Source organism: Akebia trifoliata, chromosome 6, assembly GCF_017979445.1.
Source record: "Akebia trifoliata isolate Shusen 1 chromosome 6, ASM1797944v1, whole genome shotgun sequence".
Classification (NCBI taxonomy): domain Eukaryota; kingdom Viridiplantae; phylum Streptophyta; class Magnoliopsida; order Ranunculales; family Lardizabalaceae; genus Akebia; species Akebia trifoliata.
The window spans coordinates 27076165-27101699 of record NC_141380.1 but is presented as its reverse complement, the minus strand read 5'-3'; the positions used below and the strand labels follow the sequence as shown (position 1 = coordinate 27101699).

The following is a 25535-nucleotide window of genomic DNA, read 5'->3' as shown; positions in this document are numbered from 1 at the left end:
TGAAACCAAGATCTTCAACATTTCTAAAAATCCAATCTTCTTAATGTTTAAAAGCTAAGAAAACTAAAATATTGAAGGTAGAAGGCAAAAATGTTACTATATACCCTGATTAATCAAGGAATCAACGATTAATTCATCAATTTGTTGATTTTATCAACTAACCATTAATTTGGAGAATTTTATGAAAAATTCGATGGATTTTGTTACAAAGCCTAGAATCACAATGATTAATTTTCAAAATTACAAAAAAAATCTTTCTGATAATGTAATATTCAAGAACATTTTAATAATGTTTTAAATTAAATATAAGCCATTTTCATACATGTGAGTTTTCACATGCCACCTTTTAGAAATTATAACGAGAAAAGGCGGAGAAAAAGATGTTTGAAACCAAAATTTAAGTTGTAACAAATTCCCCACATTCCATTTAAATTCAATATAAACATTGGTCATTTTGGTAAAATACCAAGAAAATTGCATGTGAGGACGGTATGTGTGGCGCCTCGAGATTTTGGCATAGTATCCTCTGTTTATGTTAACAATCCAAGGCACACAAAACCTATTAAACCAAAACAAACAGAATCCTTCATATAAATATATCAAAACCTACTAGATGTTCCTTGTTTGCCGACACTATGCCCGCCTCAACAACAGTAAGCTCTGAAACTAAAAAAAGAGAATGAAAGGGTAAGTAACAATAGTTACCTAGTAGATAAACAAACAATTCATATTAATAACCTCTCCTAGTATGAATGAGTAAGCATTCTTAATCATTTCAATACATGCAGGATTTTACAAGATAAACTACGATTAATTGATATATATATAACCAAGGATAAACAACTAAACAATTAAAATTTACATTACAATGAGCAACGGTACTTATAATATAACATTTTTTTTTTATCCAATTCTAATTGATAACATTGAAACAGTAAACATGCTTTTCATTTTATAATTTAAAATAAAGCAACATATACATAATACATAATGATGGAGTAATGCAATTAGAAAGTTGGGATTCTACGATTGGATAACTCCCAATCGCGACATGATGTTCCAATCCTTTACTGGTTTTAGTTCCTGATTTTGTGGTTGATCGCTGCATTACCACGATTGGTTGACTATTTATCCAACTCAATTTGGTCGTTTGACGTGACTATAAGCAATAAGTCCCTTTTCGACGTGTCAAGACATGCAATTACTATAGACTGTTAGTGATCATTGACTAACCATCTTCGTCTATGCCCATTAAACGTGTATATGATTCACCATTATACATCTCTATTCGTGTACGACCACTTTTACATTATAAGTTCACTGGTAAAAATAGAAAGGAATAACCTAGATTCCAATTGTGACTTCACTCTCATACGTGTCCTATACCACGTATGAACTTGATTGTTCATAATATACATCCCAAGATAGTATGTTACTCAGGATAATATAACAAACCATCCTTTCAAACATTCACAAGTTCTTTAATAATTCACAATATATATATATATAAATTAACATTACAAAGTTGAGAAAGGATATCCAGTTTCCTATCATGCAATTATGGCCACCCAACCTAAATTAAATAACAATATAAAAATTAAACCAGCGCCTTGCGCTAACAGAAAATAAATATAAATGCAACCGAAAGTAAATTATCCTTGGATATCCGTTTATCAACCCACATAGCACAAAAATATAAAATGCAGACATCACCCCTCGGGTGTTGTGATTTTGATAATTTACCATTCCATTCTTGCTTCCCCTCTTTTCAGTATTTGCACTTTTCAACCTTTTCGATGTTTATCAAATTAATGTAATTTTATTTAATATCAAATCATTTTTCAAACACTCAAATTCATTTTGAACATTCAACTGAAAAACTACAAAAAATTTAGTTAAAAGAGTTATGAAAAATAATCTGAGGCAATGTCCAAAACTGTTGGCCAAAGTTATGAAAAGTTAGTGGCAATTTGGCCAAGAGTTGAAAAAGTGATTTTTCAAAGCTCTTTAAATTGGAAACGAGTTTTTGGAAATAAAAGCCTTGAATAAATGTATTGACATCACATAATTTTTATAACTCAATTCAAAGTAACGCAAAAGATATCCAGGTTTGAAAATTTGACAAAAACGTCAAAATTTATATTTTGTTTTCGAAACAAAAAATTAGATTTTGATCATTTAAGATTTGGATTTTTAAACCATTCCCATTGTTTCCAAATGGGGGGTAATCATTTAATTTCATTACAAAACTTAAAGTAAATGAAAAATTCAAATAAAATAAATGAAAAACTCAATTAAAATATAACATTTATTTAAATGTTTTTAATGAAAATAAGACTAGAAAACAGTTGAACAACACAATGAGCAAACAGTACTAGCGGTGGCAGAACCATTTTCTGGTGGTGGCACCATCAGAATAGCTTGCAGTAGATGGCGGTGGCACCGCTAGTGCTGCCGACATAACTGGGTAGTTTGCACAAAAATTGAATATTCGTCTAATTTTTCGAGTTCTTCATCGATTCTTCAATACATTATCCTCACCCACATATAAATTATTAAAATTCAATTAAAGACGTAGTTTTCGCATGAATTTGAAATAAAAAGAAAGAATTCTACGATTTAAAATACATCATAAGTTTGATAAAAATCCTAAATACAATTTTCGAAATCTACGATTACCAATAAGAATTGTAAGTACCTTACTTAAAATCGTGACTGTCATAAATGAAGAACTATCACGAAAGTTGAGGTGTACAATACGAAGATCAAGGCAAGTTGCATAAAAATCGAGGTTAGATGTGGTTGATGTGCAAAAAGAAGGGGTGGTTCACAAAGATCTCAATGACAACGTTTTTTTTTTTCCCTTTTTCGACGAAGGACGGATCTGTTTTTAAATAGATGAAACCCCAAGTGGAACATGTTGAAACCCACTCGCTAGTTTTTTTATGGAAAATGAAAAAGAAAGGAAAACAAGAATCGAAGACGTTGAAGATGTAGAGCTTGTCTACGCCAACTTTTTCTTCTTCGTTGACGATCAACGAAGTCTTGTTCGTGGTGAATCTCAGTGCAAAGAGGGTTGATCCCAAATCATCTCAATCGGCTGAGTGTGTTTCGTTGGTGAAGAGAGAAGAGAATGAAATATAATGAAGGTTTATTCTTTTATATAAAGAATAAGTGGGACACAATCAATATTTTCTAATTTGTTATATTGTTGGTGGCAGTTTGTTTCTGGGCTCAATAAACGATGAATGAATACTCCATTATTTATAATTTTTTGTTACAGGCCTAATAATGTGATTAAATTCTATCAATTCTCTCTCTAACAAAAATTCACCTTTTAGACCCCATTCGACATGAAAATTAAGGATTTCGTAATTTTTCCATTCGAACTCAAATTTGAATGTGTTTATAAGCTAAAGTATGTTTTTTGACCATTTTGAATCTAATGACAAAGTCAGATTTCATTAAAAACGATTACAACAAAATCCAAAAATTTTACCCTAAGTCTTACTTTTAGAATTTTCTCAAAATCTCACTATTTGATTTTTCTCGAAATACGAATTAAAAATTTGGGATATTGTAATATATAATCTCCCAATATCATTTAATCAATATTTTAAATTACAAGTATAACCCTTTTGATACATGTGCTTCCATGTACCACCTTCTAGTATGTGTATGTATATGACTCAAGAAATAGCACATGATCCTATCCTAGTACATATCCCGAGCATAATTACCCTAAGGATAATTTCCAATCAGTGATTCAAAGAAAATTATTAGGGAGATGTGAAAGCATTGGATGTTGGATGGCCCCAAAAGCACCACAACATTATCATTAGATAAGTTGGAAAGGATGATAAGTTGTACATAGACAATGAGAATAGAAGTCAAGTAATCGTTGACTTTCTTTAGAGGTTTCAACCCTGAGTCCTTTTCTATCGCAAAGTACCTAATAAAATAGGATGGATGTCCTCCTCCCTTTGTCTCAATCTTTATGTCCAATAAAGAACGTATATGGATAATCTTATTGTTTTGACTCTTCACCCCTTTTCAAAGAGAATCCCTCACCTTTATTGTCTTTCCTCTTTTCCCCTTCTTCAATAACATCCCTCTAACTTTATTATCTTTCCTCTTTACTCTTTAATCTCAAAAATACAACATATGCAAACCCTAACACATTTACATCTTTTAAAAATAAGTTTGCTACTTAATCACAAACATTTAGAATCTTAGAAATAAGTTATAATAATAAAAAAAATAGAAATCGATTTAAATAAACTGGATTGATTTTCCAATGAGTTAATGAAGATGTTAACATTTTTAGCTAATCCAAATATGATCCATTAGGAATCCGATCCAAATCATCAGTCACATTCTAGAAAGTATACAAGTTATATTATAACATAATTTTCAAATTGTCCAATGGACTCAAAACTCAGCTGAGTGGACCCAATCAATTGGATTTGGGGGTGAAAATCCAATCAAAAGTTTGATGGAACCACCTCGAGTCAACTTAAAAATCATTGAGTCAACTCAATTTGAAATTGCAATGAACCAAGTAAGATACCCGATAAAATTATTTCCCTATATACAAATTTTTTCAAATAATAAAAAATAAATAAATTTATTTATTTTAAACTATAAACATTTTTTTAAATATTGATAAATTTATATATTACATTTGACTCATCCGAATTGTTTCACAAATTTTTTACTTGACTCAACTCGATAGACATTCTAGTTGAGTCAAGTTTTGAAACTATGCTGGGTTAGGTGGTATAGTCATAACTAAGATGTCAGGAGAAACATATACCCATTTTTGTATCCAGCTTTATATCCTTCCAATTTTTATACGGATTTTTTAAGGATGTATGTATTCAAGTCAACACTTAAATTTGGGGTTAATATTGGATTTAGGGCTGGCAGTGATCCAATATATTTCTAATGTCCGAACCGGTCTGAATCGATCCAATCCAGAAAAGCATGAAAAATCAGATTCGGATTGAAATCTTATATCCGATATGATTTCGGATGCACTCCAATCTTATCTAAGGTGCTATTTATTAAATTGAAAAAAGTAAGTGCTGAATAGCATTAAGCACTGAAACTTATAAGCGTTGAATTTAAGTGCTGAAAAAGTTTGTTTAGATGTTGAATTATGTTTGTTACCCTTACAATCATATTATACATTGTTTGCATGTTTCAAATGCTTATTTATTATCAAACACAATAAAATATATTATTTCTTATAAAATTAAAATACAATTTATTTTCAAATAATAAATAAAACTCAAATCTTCAATTGATAAATAATAATTTCTATTTATAAAAGCCCACAAATTTCAAATAAAAAATAATAATGTCATACAAGTCACCAAAATTTGAAATCAACTTTAAAAGAACTTAATTTTGGATGAATAATTTTCGATGGAAATGAAGGATGTGTAATTATAAAAGCACCCTATGAATTAATAAGGACAACCCACACTATAGTCATTTTTTGTTTTGTTTTATATAGGTTAAAATTTTTGGAATGAGCAAATTTTTAGTGAGGATGGTCTATATGGTCTAGAGATCATCCTCACCAAAAATCAGTCTATTTTGAAACTTCTAACTCGTCAATAATAATTTTCCAAACAAAAAAAAAAAAGGACAATTTACGATTCTTGAACTTGTTTTGATAGGGTTAGAAGTTTCAAGATGTGCTGATTTTTTGTGAGGATGATCTCCTCACTAAAAATCAACTCATTCTAAAACTTTTAACTCATATAAGACAAAATAATTTAGCTATGGTGTGGGTTTATTAATTTGTAAGGTGTTTATATACTTATCCATAGGATATAAAAGGTAATATCCTTTTAAGAATAAGGGCATACTTGTCCATGCTCAAAAAAACAAAGGGCATACTTGTTCGTGTTGAAAAAAGCGAAGTGCTTACCACTTCAACATTTTTTTTCAACATCAAAATAGTGCTGAATTTTTTTCACTTATTTTCAGCAATAAACGCTGAAAATATAGAGTAAACAAACGCGCTATTTTGACAAGAGTGCTGAATTTAATTTTTTTCAGAAATAAACGCTGAAAAATAGCGCAAACAAACACCGCCTAAATTTTTTTTTGATCTCAACATATTTTAATATTCTTATTATTATTTATAATTTCATATAGATAACACATTTTAGTATTTTTAGGTTTCTCCCTATATTTGTAATTGAAAAGTGGTTTCTTTTTAAATTTTTTGAACATTGATACTTTGAAAATAAGGTATGTGTTGGGATTTGATCAATTTCGGATTAAGGATGAAATGAAACGGATCGGATTCAGTTTGCAGATTCATCAATCAAATCAAGGACATTATGAAAAAAATCGGATTGGTATTGGGTAGTATCGATCCGATACTGAACTGATCCATTGCCAGCCCTAATTGGATTGGAATTAGATATATATATATATATATGACTCGAGAAATAGCACGTGATCCTGATAGTGCAACTCAACATTTAACTGTTGAGATTTTATTTATGCTATCCTTATCCTCATTGCACATATCACAATGATGATGATGATCAACCAAAGGATAATTTCCAACTGTTGGATTTTATGCCTATCCTAATAGTACATATCCCAATGATAAGGATAATTTCCCTAACTAAGTGGATTTTTTATTTAATTTTCTTAAGAATCACTAATCAAAGACGAATTAGTGTGTGGGTCCACAAAATTTAAACATTTAAGTCATTTTCAGTGGGCCCAAAGGAGAAAAGCGCAGTAAGTAAGATGTGGAAGCATTGAATGTTGGATGGCCTCTGAAACACTGCAGAAACATTATCATTTTAGTTTTCCTTTAAATTTGAGACAATCAGAAGTTGTCTTTTAAAGTTTCAAACTCCGAGTCCTTCCCTAAGATTACAAACAATACCATAACTAATAAATAAGCGAATTTAGAAGTCGAGTTGGAATCGGATTAGATGTTAATAAAGGAAAACTAGATTTAAATAATATATATATATATGGGTCCCGTTCGGCACCCTAAGTTTTACCACACACTTTAACAAACGCGTTTTGTCTTACATGGGTTAGAAGTTTCGGAATGAGCTGATTTTTGGTGAGGATGATCTCTATGGTGAGGAGATCATCCTCACCAAAAATCAGCTCATTCCAAAACTTCTAACCCCATCAAAATTGATTTACAAAAAATGGACGGTCCACGATTTTTCAACGTGTAAACATGGGGCTAAACATTTCGGAATGGGCTGATTTTTGGGGAGGATGATCTTCTAATCATAGAGATCATCCTCACCAAAAATTAGCTCATTCCAAAACTTCTAACCCATGTAGGACAAAAAACGTTTGTTAAAGTGTGTGGTAAAACTTAGGGTGCTGAACATTTCCCTATATATATATATATAAGTAGTATTAAACAGACATACCAGACTACTGAGACACACAAGTGAGAAACTCTATATCTCGATTAGTTAATAAGTTTTTGCAAAGAAGTGGTGTCAGGTGCGTGCACGTGGTGATGAGAAAATAATGGCTACTCATTTTGGGTACCTTGACGATAACTGGAGAAACCATTTTAAGATGATGGATACTTGGCGTAACTTCTTTAAGATTGCTCCTTGTGATTCTGATATCTTTGAGGTTATCAAGTATGGAATCTACGTTGCTGCTTTGGATTGGCCAAACAAATTCAGGGCTCAAAGGGATGATATGGCTGAGTTACTAGGGTTTAACACTAACACTACTGTTTCCTCTGGTTCTGATGGTGATGATGATAGTGAAAGGTGTACTGATGATCAATCTGAGAGTGATGATGATAGTGTCTACAAGATATTGGAAGAAGTTTTCGCCCTTGGAAAAGAGGTTGCAAGCAAGATATTGGAAAAAGTCACAGATACCATGCTTGTAGAATAACTACATAACAAGGAAACAACTTTTAAGATTTTTTCTGTGTTGGACACGCAGTGACACACATCCTAACACAAGTTTTGTTTTATGATTTCTATTCGATGTAAAAAAAAAACTTTCTAAAAGAGGGTTGGTGTAATCCATCCGCTATAAAGTAATTCTAGAAAAATCAATGACCCTGGGGTTATGAGTTATGACAGAATAGCCCTTGATATATAATATTAAAAAATTGCAACCTAAATCAGAAAGAACAATGACCACAAACATACAAACAAATTAAGAAGGGGTGAGAAATCACCTTTTGATAAATATCTTCATGCCCGTCACTCGCACCTGCATGGTTTGTTTGAGCTGTGAGATCAATAGATGCTAAAGAGAGACAAGACAGAAATAAGAATTACTAATTACTACTTCATCAGCAAAAGAACATTATTTCCAAAGGAAAAGAAAAATTATATGCAATAATTCTAGACTACTGCATTAGTTTTTTTTTTTTTTCAGTTATAAATAAAAATATTATTAAAGGGAGTGGGAAACATTCTATGCACAAAACAAGAATAACTGAAGGTTTTGATATTTTATTCATATTTTATTTTCTAGCATTTCCACCACATAGCACATTTCTCACATTAATGAGATTATGTTGTTAAAAAAAGTGGATAAACCCCCCAACAATTGATTAACTTAGGACTGATGGTTCTCAGTCATGAGAAAAGCTTTCAAGTTGATTATAATTGGAGAAGAACTATCTTGAAGTTAACTTCTTACCCACTAAAGGGCAAAGCAATCTATGGAGTAGTTCAAGTGTTATCACATAAAGAAAAGGCATGTGATGGTGCCGACATAAAGTTGGGGACGACAGCTTTTCAAGGCTGTAAATCCCAAACCAAGACTCTAAATGGGTTGGTTCTTTTTATTTAGAAAGACCTTGAAGTCTAGTTCAGCCAAGTAAAAATCTCTATAGTTGGAGTTGACTTTGCTTGGATTTTGACAATGATTTTTACCCATGTGTCGAAAATACAGATTGCTGCTGAAATTTTCATGTATTTAGGTTCAAGCATGTCCTATTTTGCATTTGCATTCAAAACAATTTTCCATGTGCTTCCCTTGCTTTTTTAAGTTAAAACAAACTTTTACAAAGATTCCCTTCACCAATGGGATCAACCTAAGACTTGTATTGAAAATCAACATGGTTCTCACATGGAATCTACAATTTGTCTCTACTATACATACCATCTCAAGTTTTCAAAATCTTTTAAAATGGTCAAGTTCCTAGGTAACCATCATTTTGATGGGGAGAGTAGGGTGTTTAACACCTTCTCTTCTCTTCAACCGAATCACCTTACCCAAATCTTTTTGGTTTGATCTTTAGGAGTCATTTTCTTTAAGAAAAACATTTCCAAAAGAAATTTCTGTTTTTGGTGGCCATTCCGCCCCCAAAAAACTCATAAATGGGAGCGACTCCCGAACCCTAGTAGTTTGAATTTTCTTACATGAAAATTCTATATCTACATAACTAACTCAGAGTTTATTGTGTTTGCTAAGCATATTTGTCATGCATGTTAACTTTAAAATGAAAAACGCAAGAAACGAGTATATTGTACAAACATTCATTTATATGGGATAAAAGGCAGTTAACTATTTCATTTTGTTTCTTGTTACCTGAATCTGGGGGCTTCTGCAGCGATTTTCTCCATTGTCAGCATCTTCACAGATATTTCCCGAAGATAATCGGCCTGAAAAGTAGGAATTTAGAATAATTATAGTCCCTGAATAATGAAAGCCACAATTTGAAGACCGAAGAAGCTAAAAAATGATAACCAATGGCACTGACAACAAGAGAAATAATGCTGGCACATGCAGAGATGAAAGAGAATAATTTCCTCAAGATGCATCAAAGCCCACCCTCCATCTTTAGATAATAGATGTAGGGGGGATGGCATTATGTTGTAAACAATAAAATTGAAAAACTCAGTAGACCAGCAAAGATTATTTTCCATAGAGGATGATTTCAAGTATGTAAATCCATGATCACCAAATCGGTGGCAGTTTAATACCACACCATAAGCACATTTTTGTAAGATTTTAATTTCCAAAAGACTCAACAGAAAAATCCGTGTTGAAGAAAATGTGTATTCTAGAACAGTATTATCTTTGGTAATCATTGGTAGGAGTAAATATTGCTTTGATTGAGAGATGCTGGGATAGACAAAGTTCAAGTACATAAAAGAAAGACAAAAAATAAATGAAAACTCTTTTTAGTAAGTTAAATTTTATTAGGAAAAATTGAGGGTTGAGGTGACCAACCCAAAACAAGAGCACCCGTTCAGGACACAAAAAGCCTGTAGCCTATTATTAGTTCCCAAGATTATTCTTTGATAAGTATACTATTTATTAAAAAGGTAGAAAAAAAAAACTCCAAAATACTTAAGCATAACAGCCCAACTACAAAGAAATGATAACCAGCCTAAATTTTTTACACCAAACAAATCTAAAACCCAAAAAAGCAAAAAAATACATCCTGGAACAAGCTTTTCGTATTTTTGAAGACCCTCACATTTCTTTCTTTCCAAATAGCCCAACAAATGGCAAAAGGAAAATGGTTCACAAAGACCTCTCAAAAGCAAAAAAGGCTAAGTTAAGCAACGACCAGCTCCCAAATAGAGAGCAAAGTGTCTTGGGAAGACAAGCGTGAATCCTGAATAAGTCAAAGACATGGGACCAAACCTCCCCTGATCAAGCTTGGGGTGTATGAGAAGACAATCAACTGATACACCATCAACCTTAACATGGTACGTACAAAAAATTGGAATAAATGAGGTTTCCTAATGACGTTATCCATTGTAAGAATATTTACCCAAAGCCATAGTCCAAATCAAAAGTGACTCTTTTAAAGGAACCCTCAGTCCCAAATTGTCAAAGCAAGAAAGGATGGAAACAATGCCTAAGAGAGAAATTGACAAAAGGATATGAGTGAGAAATCCTCGGTCGTACTTCCTTTCCACACCTGACGATCCTCCTCATCACCGTAGGGGAGCTCTGAGGCAACACAAAATCAGCGTTAAACAAGCAGCACCTAAGCCTAGATATAGAATTCACCTCTTAATCATTGAATGCCCCCCTGAAACAAAGCCATAAGAAGAATGGGCCAGATCACTATTCCAATAAAAAATCCACGCCTCAAATTTTGCCGAAATTACCTTCCTTCAAATACTGTCATGATCACTCTACTCCCCAATATTACAAATATCATTCCATCTAAATAGTAAATCTTCAAAAAAGACTTCTCTAACCTCCTCAAAAGCTTTGCAGAAGAAAAAAAAGAAAACCTTGAATCAATATGATAATCTCATGCACAGAATGTTCTCATCCTTCAAAGACTTGACCATTTCTCTACTTCCTTACCCTAAACCAATCAATGACTCTAGAGATGCTGGTGTCTTTAAACCAATACTTTCCCCAACACATGAGCCATGATTAATAACAGGTAATCGACAAATTTGGTTCAGAATACAATGTATCAGACCTGTATTCCTTTAAAGACATGACCATTTCTCTCATCCCATACCCCAAATCAATATACTGCACGAAAGATGCTGGTGCCTAAAAATCACTACTTTCCCCCAACACATGAGCCATGATTAATAACAGGTAACCAAAAAACTTGGTACAATGGACCAGAACAGTATTCTTATGGCAGATTGCTATATCTTTTCATGCATACACCGAAAAAGTGACAAATTGGTCAAATAAATAATGAAATTATCACAAGAAGATAACACAAATGGAAATTGCACATTTTTCATCAACTGTAAAACAACCATATTAAATACGTATGTACAGTTGTTAAGACAACTCAAAAGGGACTATCAACCAAGCTGAGACTCAAAAAGTCTAAGGATGCCTAAGCAAATATTTAGTCAAAAAGTTGCAACCTTTTGGTAAAAGGGGGAGCAACATTTTAAGGGGGGGGGGGGGGGGGTTGCAACTATTTTGAAATTGAAAATTTCTAACATAACCTTCATAAGTCAGCTTCTAGTCTACAATAGATATAGATCAATGAAGAGCTATTTAAAACTTATATTTCAGTAACTTATATGGATGTATTGGTCATTACCTTTCTTGGTTAGAATTTTCTATGTAAGGACTTGGTAAGAAAATATCACATGGGGAAACATACCATCACAAGAGAATGTACATGAATTGTTCATGATAACTTATAGTGGTTAAGTTTCTAGGATAAGATTTCCTATACAAGGTTCAGTTATTGATGTGGACAATGCATAATAATTTATTACCCTTTAAGTTTCTAGAATAACAACTTCCAGATAAAGAGTTGCTAAGAACATGGTTTAAAATTTCATTTCATGTCGGTGTTTCAATTTTTTCAAAAACCGAAACAATACCAAAACTTTCGAAACAATTGAAACATTAATAACATTAAAACAAAGAATGGCTTTCACAGTATGCCATGGTCAAGGGGCATTTCATCTATTTAAAAACACAGGGGTAAATGTAATATTTATCAAAACATGTGGGCAGGTCTAAATGACCCTGACCCAATTTTTTTAGATTAGACCAAGGTCAAGGGCATCATGTTAAAACTTAAAAGCCTCGTTTGAAAGATTCCTTCGAAGATGAAAATTCATCTTCTTAGAGAAGATGGGTCACAAAAAAACCCAGAAGATACCAAAAAGAAAAAACCAAAAAAAAAAAAAAAAACCAGAAGAGAAAAAAAGGCAAGAGGATTTGTGGATACGACACCAATTTGGCAATCAACCACCAAGGTACCCCCCTCTCTCTCTCTTTGGTTTTCTACTCTAGATCACTCTTGTAGATCTGTAGATATGAAGTTTTTCAATTTGGACGTTGTTTCGTCTCGGCAAAACTTAAAATCTGAAACGTTTCGTACTAAACATTACGAAGCAAAATGAAATTTTAAACCATGGCTAAGAAAGCATCACACGGGTAAAGATATCATCACAAGGGAATTTATATGAATTATTCATGATACCATATAGTGGTTTAGCGTATAAGATAATATTTTACATATTAGGAGTTGTTAAGAGAGAATCACACAAGAAAAAGTCATGCACTCAAAAGATCTCTTTCTAGAATAAAAAATTATCCTAGAAATTTTCTAATTTAATTTGTTGTTTGGGTGTGAAAGAAAATATCATAGAAATTATGAGTCATTTATTTGTATGATTCATAATAATTTATAGTTGTTAAGTTTGTAAAGAAATATTTTCTATATTTATTGCAGCTACATTTGTATGGTAATATTTTCTATATAAGGAATTGTTAGCACAACAGCACACAAGAAAAAACATGAGTTGAGAAAGATAAAGGGAGGGAAAGGTATTTTCAACAAATATAAGATTAAAAGAGAGTGAGGAATGAAGAAAAATATCATTTAATAAACCGAGATCAATCTAACATAGAACATATATGCAGTGAGAACCAATATCCAGTTATCGACTTCTTAGTAGGGGACAACATGTCAAGGTCTTGGGACTTTGGTTTCAGACGGAACTTCAATGATTGGGAACTTATTAGTGTGGGAAGACTCTTGGAATTGGTGGAGACTACTATTATACACGAGGACAAGCCTGATGTTATGCGTTGGGATGGTACTAAAGATGGGATTTATTCGATGAGGTCTATGTATACAGCGGAGTGCCCTCCCCCAATTTCACTTTCCCAACATCTTATGTTTGGGGGTGTAAAAGTGCCTTCTAAGATTTCGGTCTTTGTGTGGCAAGCTTTGTTGGAGAAAATTATGACCTTGGATCAATTTATAAAGAGAGGTCTCCACACCCCGAATGGTTGTTTGTTATGTTTAAGGGAGGGGGAGACCGCAAATCACTTATTCATTGCAATCTTACTCACAAGGTTTGGGCTCATTTTCTAGGCCTATTCGGTTTGCAGGGTTGTTTCCCGTGGACAATTAAGGAGCTTTTTGGGACTTGGAGAGCATGGGGTAATTCTTTTAGAGGCTCGAAAAGGATCCTATGGGGCCTCACCCCGTTTGCCATTTGTTGGGGTATTTGGAAGGAGAGAAATAGATGCACTTTTGAGGGGAAAGAGCTAGCGATTCCCGATCTTTTGCTTTCCATTCTGGGTCTGTTCTTTTAGGGTAAATTGTTTAAAGTCTTTAAAGGAATCTTCTTTGAGGACTTTGTTGTTAGGTGGGGTTTAGTTTGTAACCTTGAGGATGAATAATTGGCCCTCGCTTCCTTTTGATAAGTTTGCTCTTCCAGGACACCTTGTCCCCTTTTTTCTCATTAAATTTTATCTTATCAAACAAAAAAAAAAAATTGATGGTGCTCATCCGGCTCCAAGTTGGTCTCAGAATCGTGACTCATTATCCATATTTGACTGATGATACATATGAATAAATACCAATGCAACCCACAAGTAGATCCCCATTTTGAGTGTATCCCCATCACATTTTTCTTAAAGATCAAATCGGATCCAAGAATTAAAAATATATCCAAACCAACTCGAATCATGACACAAGCTATGAATCTTACCTGAATCAAAGTCAGATAGAATCCACTCAATCCATATTTGAATAATATTATAACCAAAGATCCAAAATCAAGGTGATTCTCAAGTAAGACCTTCTTGCCATTTGATGCTCTAGTCAATCAGCAGTTTGTTGTGGTAAGGCATGAAATGAATCAACCCTAGATTAGATCCATATGGATCCAAAACCTAAAACTAACTTCATAGGGGTCAATTTGAACCCAGATGTGGACCCAATTCGAGTCCTCTTCTCTAGATCAGATCCTTCCCACCCCATTACAACCATGGACGCATTCAGGTTGAATCAAAATCAAATGACGAGAAATGGTTATAAGGACACAAATCGTTCTGATGCCTAGATTCAGTTATTCGAGCATATAATCCATACCTCAACTTTGATCCCTTTCAACCATTCAATTAACACTCCCTAGATCAATATTTAAAACAAATAAACAGTTTAGACGAAAAGCACCAAATAACTCTGGATCATGTTGAATATTGGTTTAAACTGATTCACTTACCGTAACCAGGAAGTCTTCAATGCTCCAATATATTGAGATGAGCAAAACCCAAAAGAAAGCAAGTTGAAGAAAAATGACAACTATATTGAAGAAATGATATATCACTGATAACAATTAAGGGAAAAAGTATACTAGTAACAATATGATATATTATTTTCCAAATATACTTTTCCCTGCCATGCAAATATTCCATGTAAAAACTTCTTTTCCACAAAATAGTGCGTGCAATGAATAGTAAACTTTGATCCAAATATTCCTTTTTGAAAAATTTATTCATAAATATCATAAGAATTACAAATATAACAAACTTCTGAAATTGCTTCTACTTTAGAAAGGACTTTAAATTACACATAATAATATTCAATAATAATAAAAAATTGCACATAATATTCATTCATTAATATAAATGAATTCTGATAACATAGGTATCTACATCATCTTATTGACGTATTCTAAGCATTTTAGAACATCACATAAGCACAAACAATCATCCATGTCTTATCTAGTTGGGTAAATTAATAATTTATACATATGTATAAAATAAAAAATAGAATACCAGCAGTACTTAATATTTTCTTTGTAGGGCAGTGAAACGAACCATTGTCCTGTTCATTTCCATTTATGTAGTAAATGTGACTTATTACTCTCATTTTTATGAGAACTATTGTTTTCCAATGGTGGGCTCTCAACTCTTTGTGCGTATATGGAAGAAAAACATTGGTGATCTTAAGTTTCGCACTGGATATGGTTATTTGTTGGATTTTGAAGACTTAGTGAGTGTATTTTAGTGCCTATTTTACATGGTTTTAAAAAATTTCAAGACCGAGATGACTGATATGTGAATCGTCATTCACGCTAACTCATCTAAGATCTAATAAGACTCATATGATATATTGAAAATAGTGGTTAACTCCAAATCAGCTGGGTTTTGGAACTTTTGATTAAAAAATAATTAATTTTTAGTGATTTATTTTCTAAATAAAATATGATCATGTGATTGAGCATCTTCTAATTCACCATATTTTATTAAAGAAAAATGTCATTTTCAATCAAAATATATACTAATAAATAGTTTTAAACAAAGTTAAATTGTTTATCTTGTCTGAAACGATGACCCAGGTGAGTCAACTTGGTATTGGTGGGGGACGAGACGGAATATCGAGTTTCAAAACTATGCTATTTCATCATTTCCCACGATTTCAATGAAAATTTCTCAATATTCTTTTCAATTCAAAAATATTTCCATCATTTCCTAAACTTCTACTAATATCCATACTAATTCAATATTTTCATGAAATATTAACATTTCTAGGCTAACCAAAATAGATGCCAAATTCTTATACCATGGGGTTTCTCAAATTTCGTTCTTTGAAATCTAAGCTTTAAATATGAAAGGATTCCACCATTTCCATTACACCATATAGATTATAATTTGCTTTTAAATTTTCCACTCTCCTATAATTATTTATTAGTCAAAACATCCACGTCAGTATGTCCTAATTAGTTAGCTACATTAATAACATATTCATATGCATTTAAAAAACAAAAATATAATAACCAGTGAATATAGTACTTAATAATTAACCCTGAGGGGTTGATTCAATAGCAATTTCAGACCGATAAGCAGTTAATGCCCGTAAGTCATGAGTTTGATACCCTGTATGAGCATTAATTCCTCAGGGGCCACCCATGAGGACACACCCTCACTTATGTGGTGTGTGTGATGTGGGGGCGTTGCACGTGCCTTGGGACCAGTCCTTGGACAAGACCATGGTCTATGGACTGGGCAAAGCCCAGACACGGGCCTGGTCTACTGTCTACAGGGATACTCGGTTTTTTTTTTTTTTAAGTACTTAATAATTTTTATTTAAGCGAGTGTTTAACATATTAAGTTGTTTGTAGTTAATGTAACATTATTATTCTCGTTTCCATATAGAGTACTATTGTTTTACACTAATGGACTCTAATATTTGCCTATATGTGTAGATAGTAGAACATTTTTTATCTTCATTTCCACACTCCATATGGTTGTTTATCGGCTTTTTTTTTTATAGGTAAAGATAATTTATTAAGAAGAAAATAAATTGTGGTCAAGACGACCAACCTTACAAGAGACAAGCAGACCAAAAACGAACACCCTGAAACTAAAAGTCAATCCTCACTAAGATTACATAACCTATCCCACCTTTCTTGACCTTTTGGTAAGATCAAGAGTTGCTTATTGTATTTTGAAGACTTAATGAGAGTGTTTTAATGCATATTTCATCATTTCCTAGTTTCAATGAAAATTTCATACATATTTTTCTCATTTCCACAATGATTCCATCATTTCCAAAACTTGTATTAATTTTCACACTAAGTAAAATATTTCCATTTCCAGGCTAATCGAAATAGACACTGAAACCGATTAGGCTTATCAGATTTTCTTCTTTGAAATGTAGGCTCGGATCATGATAGGATTACTTTTCTGAAATATTTCTCCTTGACCACCTCTGTTTTGCTATTTAATGAAATTTTTACGTATCAAAAAAAGAAAGACCAACCTTAGAGTAAAAACAAAATCCCAAAGACAAACTCCTTTAACTCCAAATGGAGCTTATACAAAGAGAAGATAAGGGTTAACATTTCAAGGATCACCTCTAGGAATGAACTTTCCTGTAAACGCCCAAACATATCAAAGTATAAAATCCTCCATCTAAAAATAAAGGTCTTGGAATAACTTGGAAAAGAGAAAGAATATGTTGGGGTAGGATCCATTGAATACGAAAGAGGTTGAAAAGTGGGACCATATTGCATTACCTATCTTGCAATGCGTGAGCAAATGATTTTACATTTTCACAACTTTATTTTTAACAGATGGAACAAAAATCTAAAATTACGATCCTACGTCTATTAGATTACCAACAGTGAAGATATTGTTCAACACTACAGTCCAAAACAAGAAAGACATCTCTGAAGAATTTAAACCTCCCGACGATAGACATGAAAATCTGAATTTAGAAGGAGTATCCCGCAAGAAGTACAATGCTTACATTAAGAGAACTTTTTTTTTTGTAGATAAAGATGAATTTATTGAAAATCAAAGAAAGTTAGGGGGGTCAAGGGGACCCACCCAATACAAAGAAAACAACAAAAAAGCAAAACGCAACACAAGCTACAAAAAATTATCACGTTAAAAAACAAACCCTATCCCATCTCACAACAAAATCCTCAAGGAAGACCCCCTTAAATTCCTTATAAAGCTTGCTTCAAGTGAAAAGTAGCTCTAAGATCGATAAAAACAATCGATCCACCAAAAAAACTTTCCCCTAAAAAATGCACCCATTACAATCTAACCAAATGCCCCAATAGATTGCAAAAGGGGCTAAGTACCACAAAATCCGTTTAGATGACGTAAACGAACTTCCCCAGACCAACCAAGACTCCAAGATCGACTTAACCGAGCAAGGAAGACAACCCACTAACTCAAATAAGGATAAGAAATGCGACCAAATGTGATGTGCCACTCGGCAATGAATGAGTAAATGGTCTACCGTTTCCGCCTAAGATCCAAACAAACAACATTGATTCAAAGAAATAAAACCTCTTTTGATTAGCTGGTCCATGGTTGGGAGTGTACCCATCGCCGCCATCCACAGAAAGACCGATATCTTAGGAGGGACTTTGCCACCCCAAACAAGAAAATGAAGGAAAGACGAGAACTTCATCATGACTCTTCTTCCAAATAGGTTTGTTACGGATGTTACCCAATCATTGAAGATTCTTCCAAAGTCCCAGGATCTCCCCTCACCTGTCCAAACCAAGAACATTTCCCTGGCCATTTTTTCTTATTCGAAATATTGTACAGATTAGGATATTGAAGGATATGGGGTGACTCACAAGTCACAATTTAAATTTAAAAAAAACAATTGATAGATGCAATATAAACTTTTACTAATAAATAAATTTACAAATTGTACCCTCCCAAAAGCAAAGGAAACAAGGTCAATTCGTATATTGAATCTACGTTTGAAGCATGTGACCAACTAATAAATACATCAATCGTGGTTCTATATGCAAAAATAGGTTTAACTTGTCCAAAAAAAGTTTAAATAAATAAACTAGCATTATGGAAGCACCCATATTGCAGAGAAAGTAAAATAAATATTGCATTGAACAGTCAACGGAATAACAAGTTGATAAGAACAAGCACGTAAATGTATGGGTAGTAGCTTGCAAGCAAAAAAGCAATACAAAGTACAATTACAGAGAGAATACACTATCTTGAGCAGTGGATGTACCTGGCCTGTGGCACCAGAGTAAATCTTTTCCTCAAACCTTACAACAATATTCTCAAGTTCAAATATTCCCTCAGGGCCAAAATTGGGAAGGTGCCTCTTTAAAGTGTCCACTCTGTACATATGAAACAATTAGTTTTAATAGGTTACAGAGATGGGTGGGTGCCACATAGACGCCACTAAAAGAAAACAAAAATTGTTAAAAGGCAAACCTATATTCAGGTGTCGAGTTACAATAAAATGTCTGAAGTAAACTGATATTCGATGGAAGTAATTGGATTACATCAAATCCTCAATAGTGCTTAAAAATTATTAGTAGTGCTTTAAATTAGTATTGTACATTGTATTCGACATCTTAGAGACACAAACAATAAGTTCCAATATGTGAATCCTTGAGAACAACATGATTACCCTACCATTTTGCAAAAGCGCCCTTTTATACCAAGGTTTCAGTGTTCTGATAGCACAAGCATACTAGGATAACATGGAGAGTGTTTAAGACTAAAAGTGGAATCGTACAAATGCTAATCAGTGTCACAGTAACTAATTCATCTTGCCTAACCACGCAAGAATCAACTCTCACACACAACCATTCTAAAATGCAGTTAAACGAAAAGCAAATAATAATAATATATCAATTCATGCACCAACAACATAGGTAAGTGTATTGGTGTGTAAAGATGAGATGTTCATTTCTAAATGTATCTTTCATTTATTTTTTAGTTACGTCTTCTTTAGTCTAAAGAAAATTTTACCTACAAAAACAGTACTTTTAGTTACGTACACATTTTGTTTTAGCGAAACATGCCATAAATTAATTTTGTTAGAACTAGTATAGTTCCACACAACACACTAATATACATAAATAAATAATGTATAAAGCTGATAGCAATAGTTGTTATCACGACGCGTGACACCATCAGCATTTGTTCCTAATGCCCATCTCATGTGTTAATCATGCCAAATTTTGAAAAATGCCACTCCTTGGCCAACTAACCCATTGAATGTTGTTTAGCCCACCCTTTGTTGAACCTACACACAAGAAAATCAACATACTGAACTCAAGGGTGTAGGTTTATTGGGACTTGGCCAAAATATTCATGGAATCAGTTTTTGCAAAAATAGTGTGTTACGTAGAACTATCTGGCATGACCAAAACACAGGGCAGGTATTAATCACCGGTCCCAATGGTCCCTCTCTTTGTATCGACAAAATGGATACCAACTTGCCAAAAGGAAATGTAATGATGTTTCTCCATTTTATCGACCCTACAATTTACACCCCGATGTGTCACGTGTGTCAAATATTTTCTTAGGTAGTTTTTTGGTTTCTGAATATAGAATAGATTATCAAACATAAAATCGAGTAGACCTATCTCAAATGAAGAGAAGTAAAGGGGAAAAAAACCCCACAAGCATGGAAACCAACCCAAAACTATGCTTTCTGCTAATAAACCCTCTCCCAATTTAAAAGAAATTTCTCAAAGAAACAACCCTTGAAATCCTCAAATTTCTTCACTAGAAAAATATGAGTTCCATAATGTTGATAATGATCTCATGACATAATGCTCATTCCCAACAAAACCATGGCTACTCCATTCCTTCAATTATCCCCAATAGAGTCAAAACCCCTAGAATACTTTTGCATCCAAAAAACTCTACGGGCAGCCAACTTTGGGAGACTGATCAAAATGACCAAGGGAATATCCATTGAGTGCTAAAAAAAAGGACCAAATAACATGAGCAAAGTCATGATGAATCAAAATAAGGTCACTCGAGGCTTTGCACATAGAGCATAAGTCAACAAAGAACAAACCTTGAGTAATGATAAGAGCAAAAGCCATATCTTGGACAAAATAAGTGGATCCTAAATCGCGGTGGAAAAAAAATAATACCTCAGATTGTAATCCAACGATTGAAATTTTTTCTAAAGAGTCTATTTGATAGCATGGAAATTCATTTCCAATGGATTTTGAAATTAATTGGAAAATGGGTAGGGTGGAAAAACCAAAATGCATTGTTTCATTGCATCTAGAAATACAAGGGAAAAATAGAAGAAGGAGAAAAGAAGGAAGGGAGCAAGAGGGGAGGGGAAGGAGGATGACCAACAGTGGCAACAATGACGACAGTCCTGGCAATTTTTGTTGGAGGCTACGGTCTGTTAGTGGTGGGAAGAAGAAGAAGAAGGGAGACACAACTTAGGTTTTTAATAGAGAGAGATTAGGGTTTTAATTTGGGGATGATATTTGCTGGTGAATTTCATTTTCCCACGGCTCTAGGTGGGAAATAAAAATCCGATCTTTGCTGGATTTTTGGAGGAGGGTGAAAATCCATTTTTCATTGAAAAAATAAATCAAACACATCCTTAGTTATTCCTAATGTAAAAACACCAATGACATAAATTAGACAATTGGAATTCTGAAATTCAACATCCCATCCGCAAAATCACGATTATGAGGATAGAATCCTAAAATCGATACTTTCTACTTTCTAATAAAATGTTACCATTAATTCTAAACAACAAGAATTACTGAAATTCAAGAACAAAAATAATTGGGATAACTCGATAACTTTCAAAAAAAATATCAAATTAAACAATCAAATAAAATTCTACCCAATAATCAGAAATCGGTAGAGATAAGATTACATCTTGTTGACGATTCTTTGACGTGCACCAGGTGGAAGTAGAGTTTTCCAATCGACACCATCCATATTAGATTCTCCTTGAGTTGGTCTCCAATTATTGTTCTCCATCTATCCAAAACAAGATTCGATCTCAAGAGCACAAGAACAAATTCAAGGAATCAAAACCAGAAAAAAAAGAAAAATCGAAAGATCAAACAAACAGAGAGACTACTCTACCTGAAGTACTCTGTCAATCTTCGTTGCTGTCGATGAAATTTTTGAATAAAAACAAAAAACTTCTTAAAAATGATCCGGTTTACGATGATTTTAAAACTCGTCCGACACCGAGACGTATCGTCCGAGTTAACTCGGTATCCGGGCTGAACGAGACCAACTCACAAATTGATTTGAGACATCCACGTATTGTAAGATAAGCAAGACGTCTCAGATGAGATTTTCAAAATCTAGTCCAAGTAAAATGAGACAAACGAATTAAACGTTCTCAAATATTCTTTCACCTAAATCGATTTTTCTTCACCTTCTCAATCAAGTGAACCAAAAAAAAAAATGGGGGAAAATTTCATCTTTTTCATCTGATTCAAGATGAAATCGAATAAAGAAGATGAAACATACGTAAAAATATAAATATTTAATTTATTTATTTTAATAGGTATATTATGATTTTTTTTTTAAATTATATTTTTTTGATTTCATTTTTGAATAGGAATCATTTCTGAATTTTTTCAAATTTTTTTATGCAAAGTACTAGAATGACACGGGGTATTTACTGCGATTCTTAACAAGTCTGACTTGGGATGTGCACATAACCATTGATGTGTTTCCTCGAAATACGAGTAAAAACCATCTACGGTTATGTATGCATCTCCACTTCAGAATTGTGAGAATCATAGTAAATCCTATGCCACCCCAACACAATTCTTTTTTAAATGGTTAAAAACCATTGTCTTAATGTCAAACTAGACAACTCGAACTAGATAAGACGTGTTGTCCAAGTTAACTCAGTATTGGGGTTGAACGAGATGAGACGTAAAATCGAGTTTAAAAACCATGAGTTTATATACCAAAAATAAAATAAAAAAACTGACTTGTGTCAGTAATGTTGGAAATGAGGGGATGGGTGGGTCCCACTTTAGATGGGGCACTGGAGAGTTTGATTTGGAATTATCTGATTTGGTGAATCTGGTCCAAAGAGATTTGTGTTGAATTTTGTTCTTAAATATCATAAAATTAACATATATTACTATGTGATCGGAATCTGGTGAACAGCTATGATGAATCCAACAACACTGATTCGAAGTCGTTCCCAACACCTCCCTCCTCGTGGCGGCGTGGTACCTGTCAAAATCACTCTGATGCTTAAGTTAGAGAAGTTGAGGAAATTGTCCTTAGTACTAGTTGGACTCTAATCTCTCCAGCCGGATCCCTTCAATAGTGTTTACTGTGCTCTTTTATCCCTCCCCTCCCTGCCTCAAGGGTTTCCTCCTCTATAGACTATCATCATGGGATTTTCACTAACTCTGCGGAGTTATTTACCTAATCGGGATCTTCTAGATCGATTATACTTGCAAAGATCTCTTCCGTGATCTCCGGGATTGACGTGTACGCAACATTTTTACAACTTTCCTAAGACCTGGCTTGCCCTACTTGGTAGGTTTGGTCTGGTTTATTGCTATGCTGCCTTACCAACCAGACTAGGGAGGTCTCTATTCTGACCTGCCCTACCTACAGGACTGCGTTTCGTATACTGTTTTGCGCCTGGTACCACTTAGTTGATTCGAACACGTGTACAACATAGATTCAACATGCAATTATTTTCCTTTACAATTACTATATATCAAGTGGGGTCCCACTTAATTCATCATCTGATTAGGTGAAAAAAATGAGTAAGACTAGACTGACTAATTTAATAAGAAAAAAATGGTCGTTGAAACAAATCCTTGATAGCAAATGAACCTTAGTAAGGCTTTTGTTACTTACTAAGTAAGTAAGGAAATTGTTTTAAAAAAAATTATGTGATTTTATTTATTTCTATTCATTATTTTATAATTTTTTATAAAGGATTAGATTGAATGTGAAATCCAATGATCTAGATTTATTCTCAAGATAAGTATCAATGATGAATTTCAACCATTCAATTTTGCAATTATATAGATGGGATCATGCTCTTTTTCTCTTGATTCATTAATCAAAGAGAAAGAGAATATATGGATTCTACAAACTCAATTATACACATTGGTTGGATGATCTATTGTAAACATGCACAAAAGGAAACTTAATAACATTCGTGATTAATTAGATGGATATTACCAAAATAAAAAATAATGAAAAAAAGGAAATTTAATAATATTCTTGTTTGGTTAGATCTATTATTACCAACATAAATAAATAAATAAAGGAAATTCATTAATGTTCAATCCATAGGAAGAATAAAAAATTATTAAATGAGAAAGATTTGACTATTAAATGAGATGTTAGAATTTTCTAATAAGACACCTAAAAGCTACTAACACCAATAAGATAAGTGTAACGATTTCGTGACGCCCACCTCTGACATATGCCACATCACAAAACCGTAGATCATTTGTCTTGGGATACATAGAATCATAAATATTTTTCTTGTGTTATCTCGAGGCAAATAAGGTCGGCACACCCTAGTATAAGCCTAAACCCCTAGTGGGCTTGATATAATCTAGTTAATCCAACCCAAAGTAGTCTAGATCAAACTCGAGTCTTATACTTTATAGAAATTATTAGTTCTTATGATTACTTAGGTAGATCTTATTGGGTTTAATATCCAATAAGTTGGTCTAGAGTTTTCTTTGATCAATAAAATCAACAAAATATGGATATCTAAAGAATTAGAGTCACATAAACAACTATGAATGTATAAACAATAAATAACATTGATTTTGTTATCGGTTCCAATGTATCGATTCCTGTGAACATTCGAACTAACAATTAAAGCCAAATATGGTGAACTAACGATTCCGCTCTTTATGTAGAGTTTGTCTCCTAAGTTTTAACACATAGAAGATTTAAAAGGGAGCTAAATTAGGGACATTTCTCTATTTATTTTGGGTAACCAAAAAAACTATGTATTAGGAACTTTGGTTAAGAGTGCAAATGGATTTTAAAGTTTACCCTTATCACCATTCATCAAAGATACATTAACTTGTATATTAAAATTATAAAATATCCCTTTTCAAAGAAATTAATCAATTTTTTTTTAAAAGTTCATATGCATGTTAAAGCAGGGGTGGAGACTGGATTTTGTCTATGTGAGGGCAATTAAGGACTCTTCCAATCTTGTAATAAATTCCGATGTTTATAATTGTAGAAGGAAAAAACTGTACAAACGATTCATGGTATTTTTAAAGAACTAAAGACAATCAAAAAGAAAATAATTAAATTATGAATTCTAATTCATCCAAAACATTTGCATTGTACCTGTTTTGGTAATTAATTTAAAAAACTGTACCGTTTTGGAAAATTATTCTTTAAAATATTATAAATTGAAATTTAAAATCAATGTTTTGTGTAAATTCCAAATCTTAATCCCTAATCCCCCATTACAAAATTGAAAAATAAACACTAAGTCTTGTTTTCTTCAAATCTCAATTAACAAAAATGAAACATCCGACACAAAT

The 25535-nt window shown here is 33.0% G+C and overlaps 1 protein-coding gene across 8 annotated transcripts; it reads right to left on the bottom strand.

The window, feature by feature from the left end:
* Positions 1 to 396: 396 nt before the first annotated feature.
* On the bottom strand, positions 397 to 22220 carry LOC147400576 (mediator of RNA polymerase II transcription subunit 15a-like). Of its 8 annotated transcripts, none has more exons than XR_015179422.1 (6): positions 21890 to 22098; positions 19247 to 19358; positions 18713 to 18756; positions 9577 to 9650; positions 8213 to 8283; positions 397 to 666 (listed from the first exon to the last, which is right to left on the bottom strand). XR_015179422.1 is itself a non-coding variant. In XM_086446288.1 (6 exons), exons 2-5 carry the CDS (start codon positions 21994 to 21996, stop codon positions 8238 to 8240), a joined length of 321 nt encoding a protein of 106 aa, XP_086302414.1. In that variant the 5' UTR covers positions 22105 to 22220; the 3' UTR covers positions 397 to 666; positions 8213 to 8237. The 8 variants fall into 8 exon arrangements, 4 of the variants coding, with proteins under 4 accessions (XP_086302414.1, XP_086302412.1, XP_086302411.1 ...); XR_015179421.1 differs by having other exon boundaries at positions 8213 to 8265; XR_015179420.1 differs by having other exon boundaries at positions 8213 to 8247.
* Positions 22221 to 25535: the final 3315 nt, after the last annotated feature.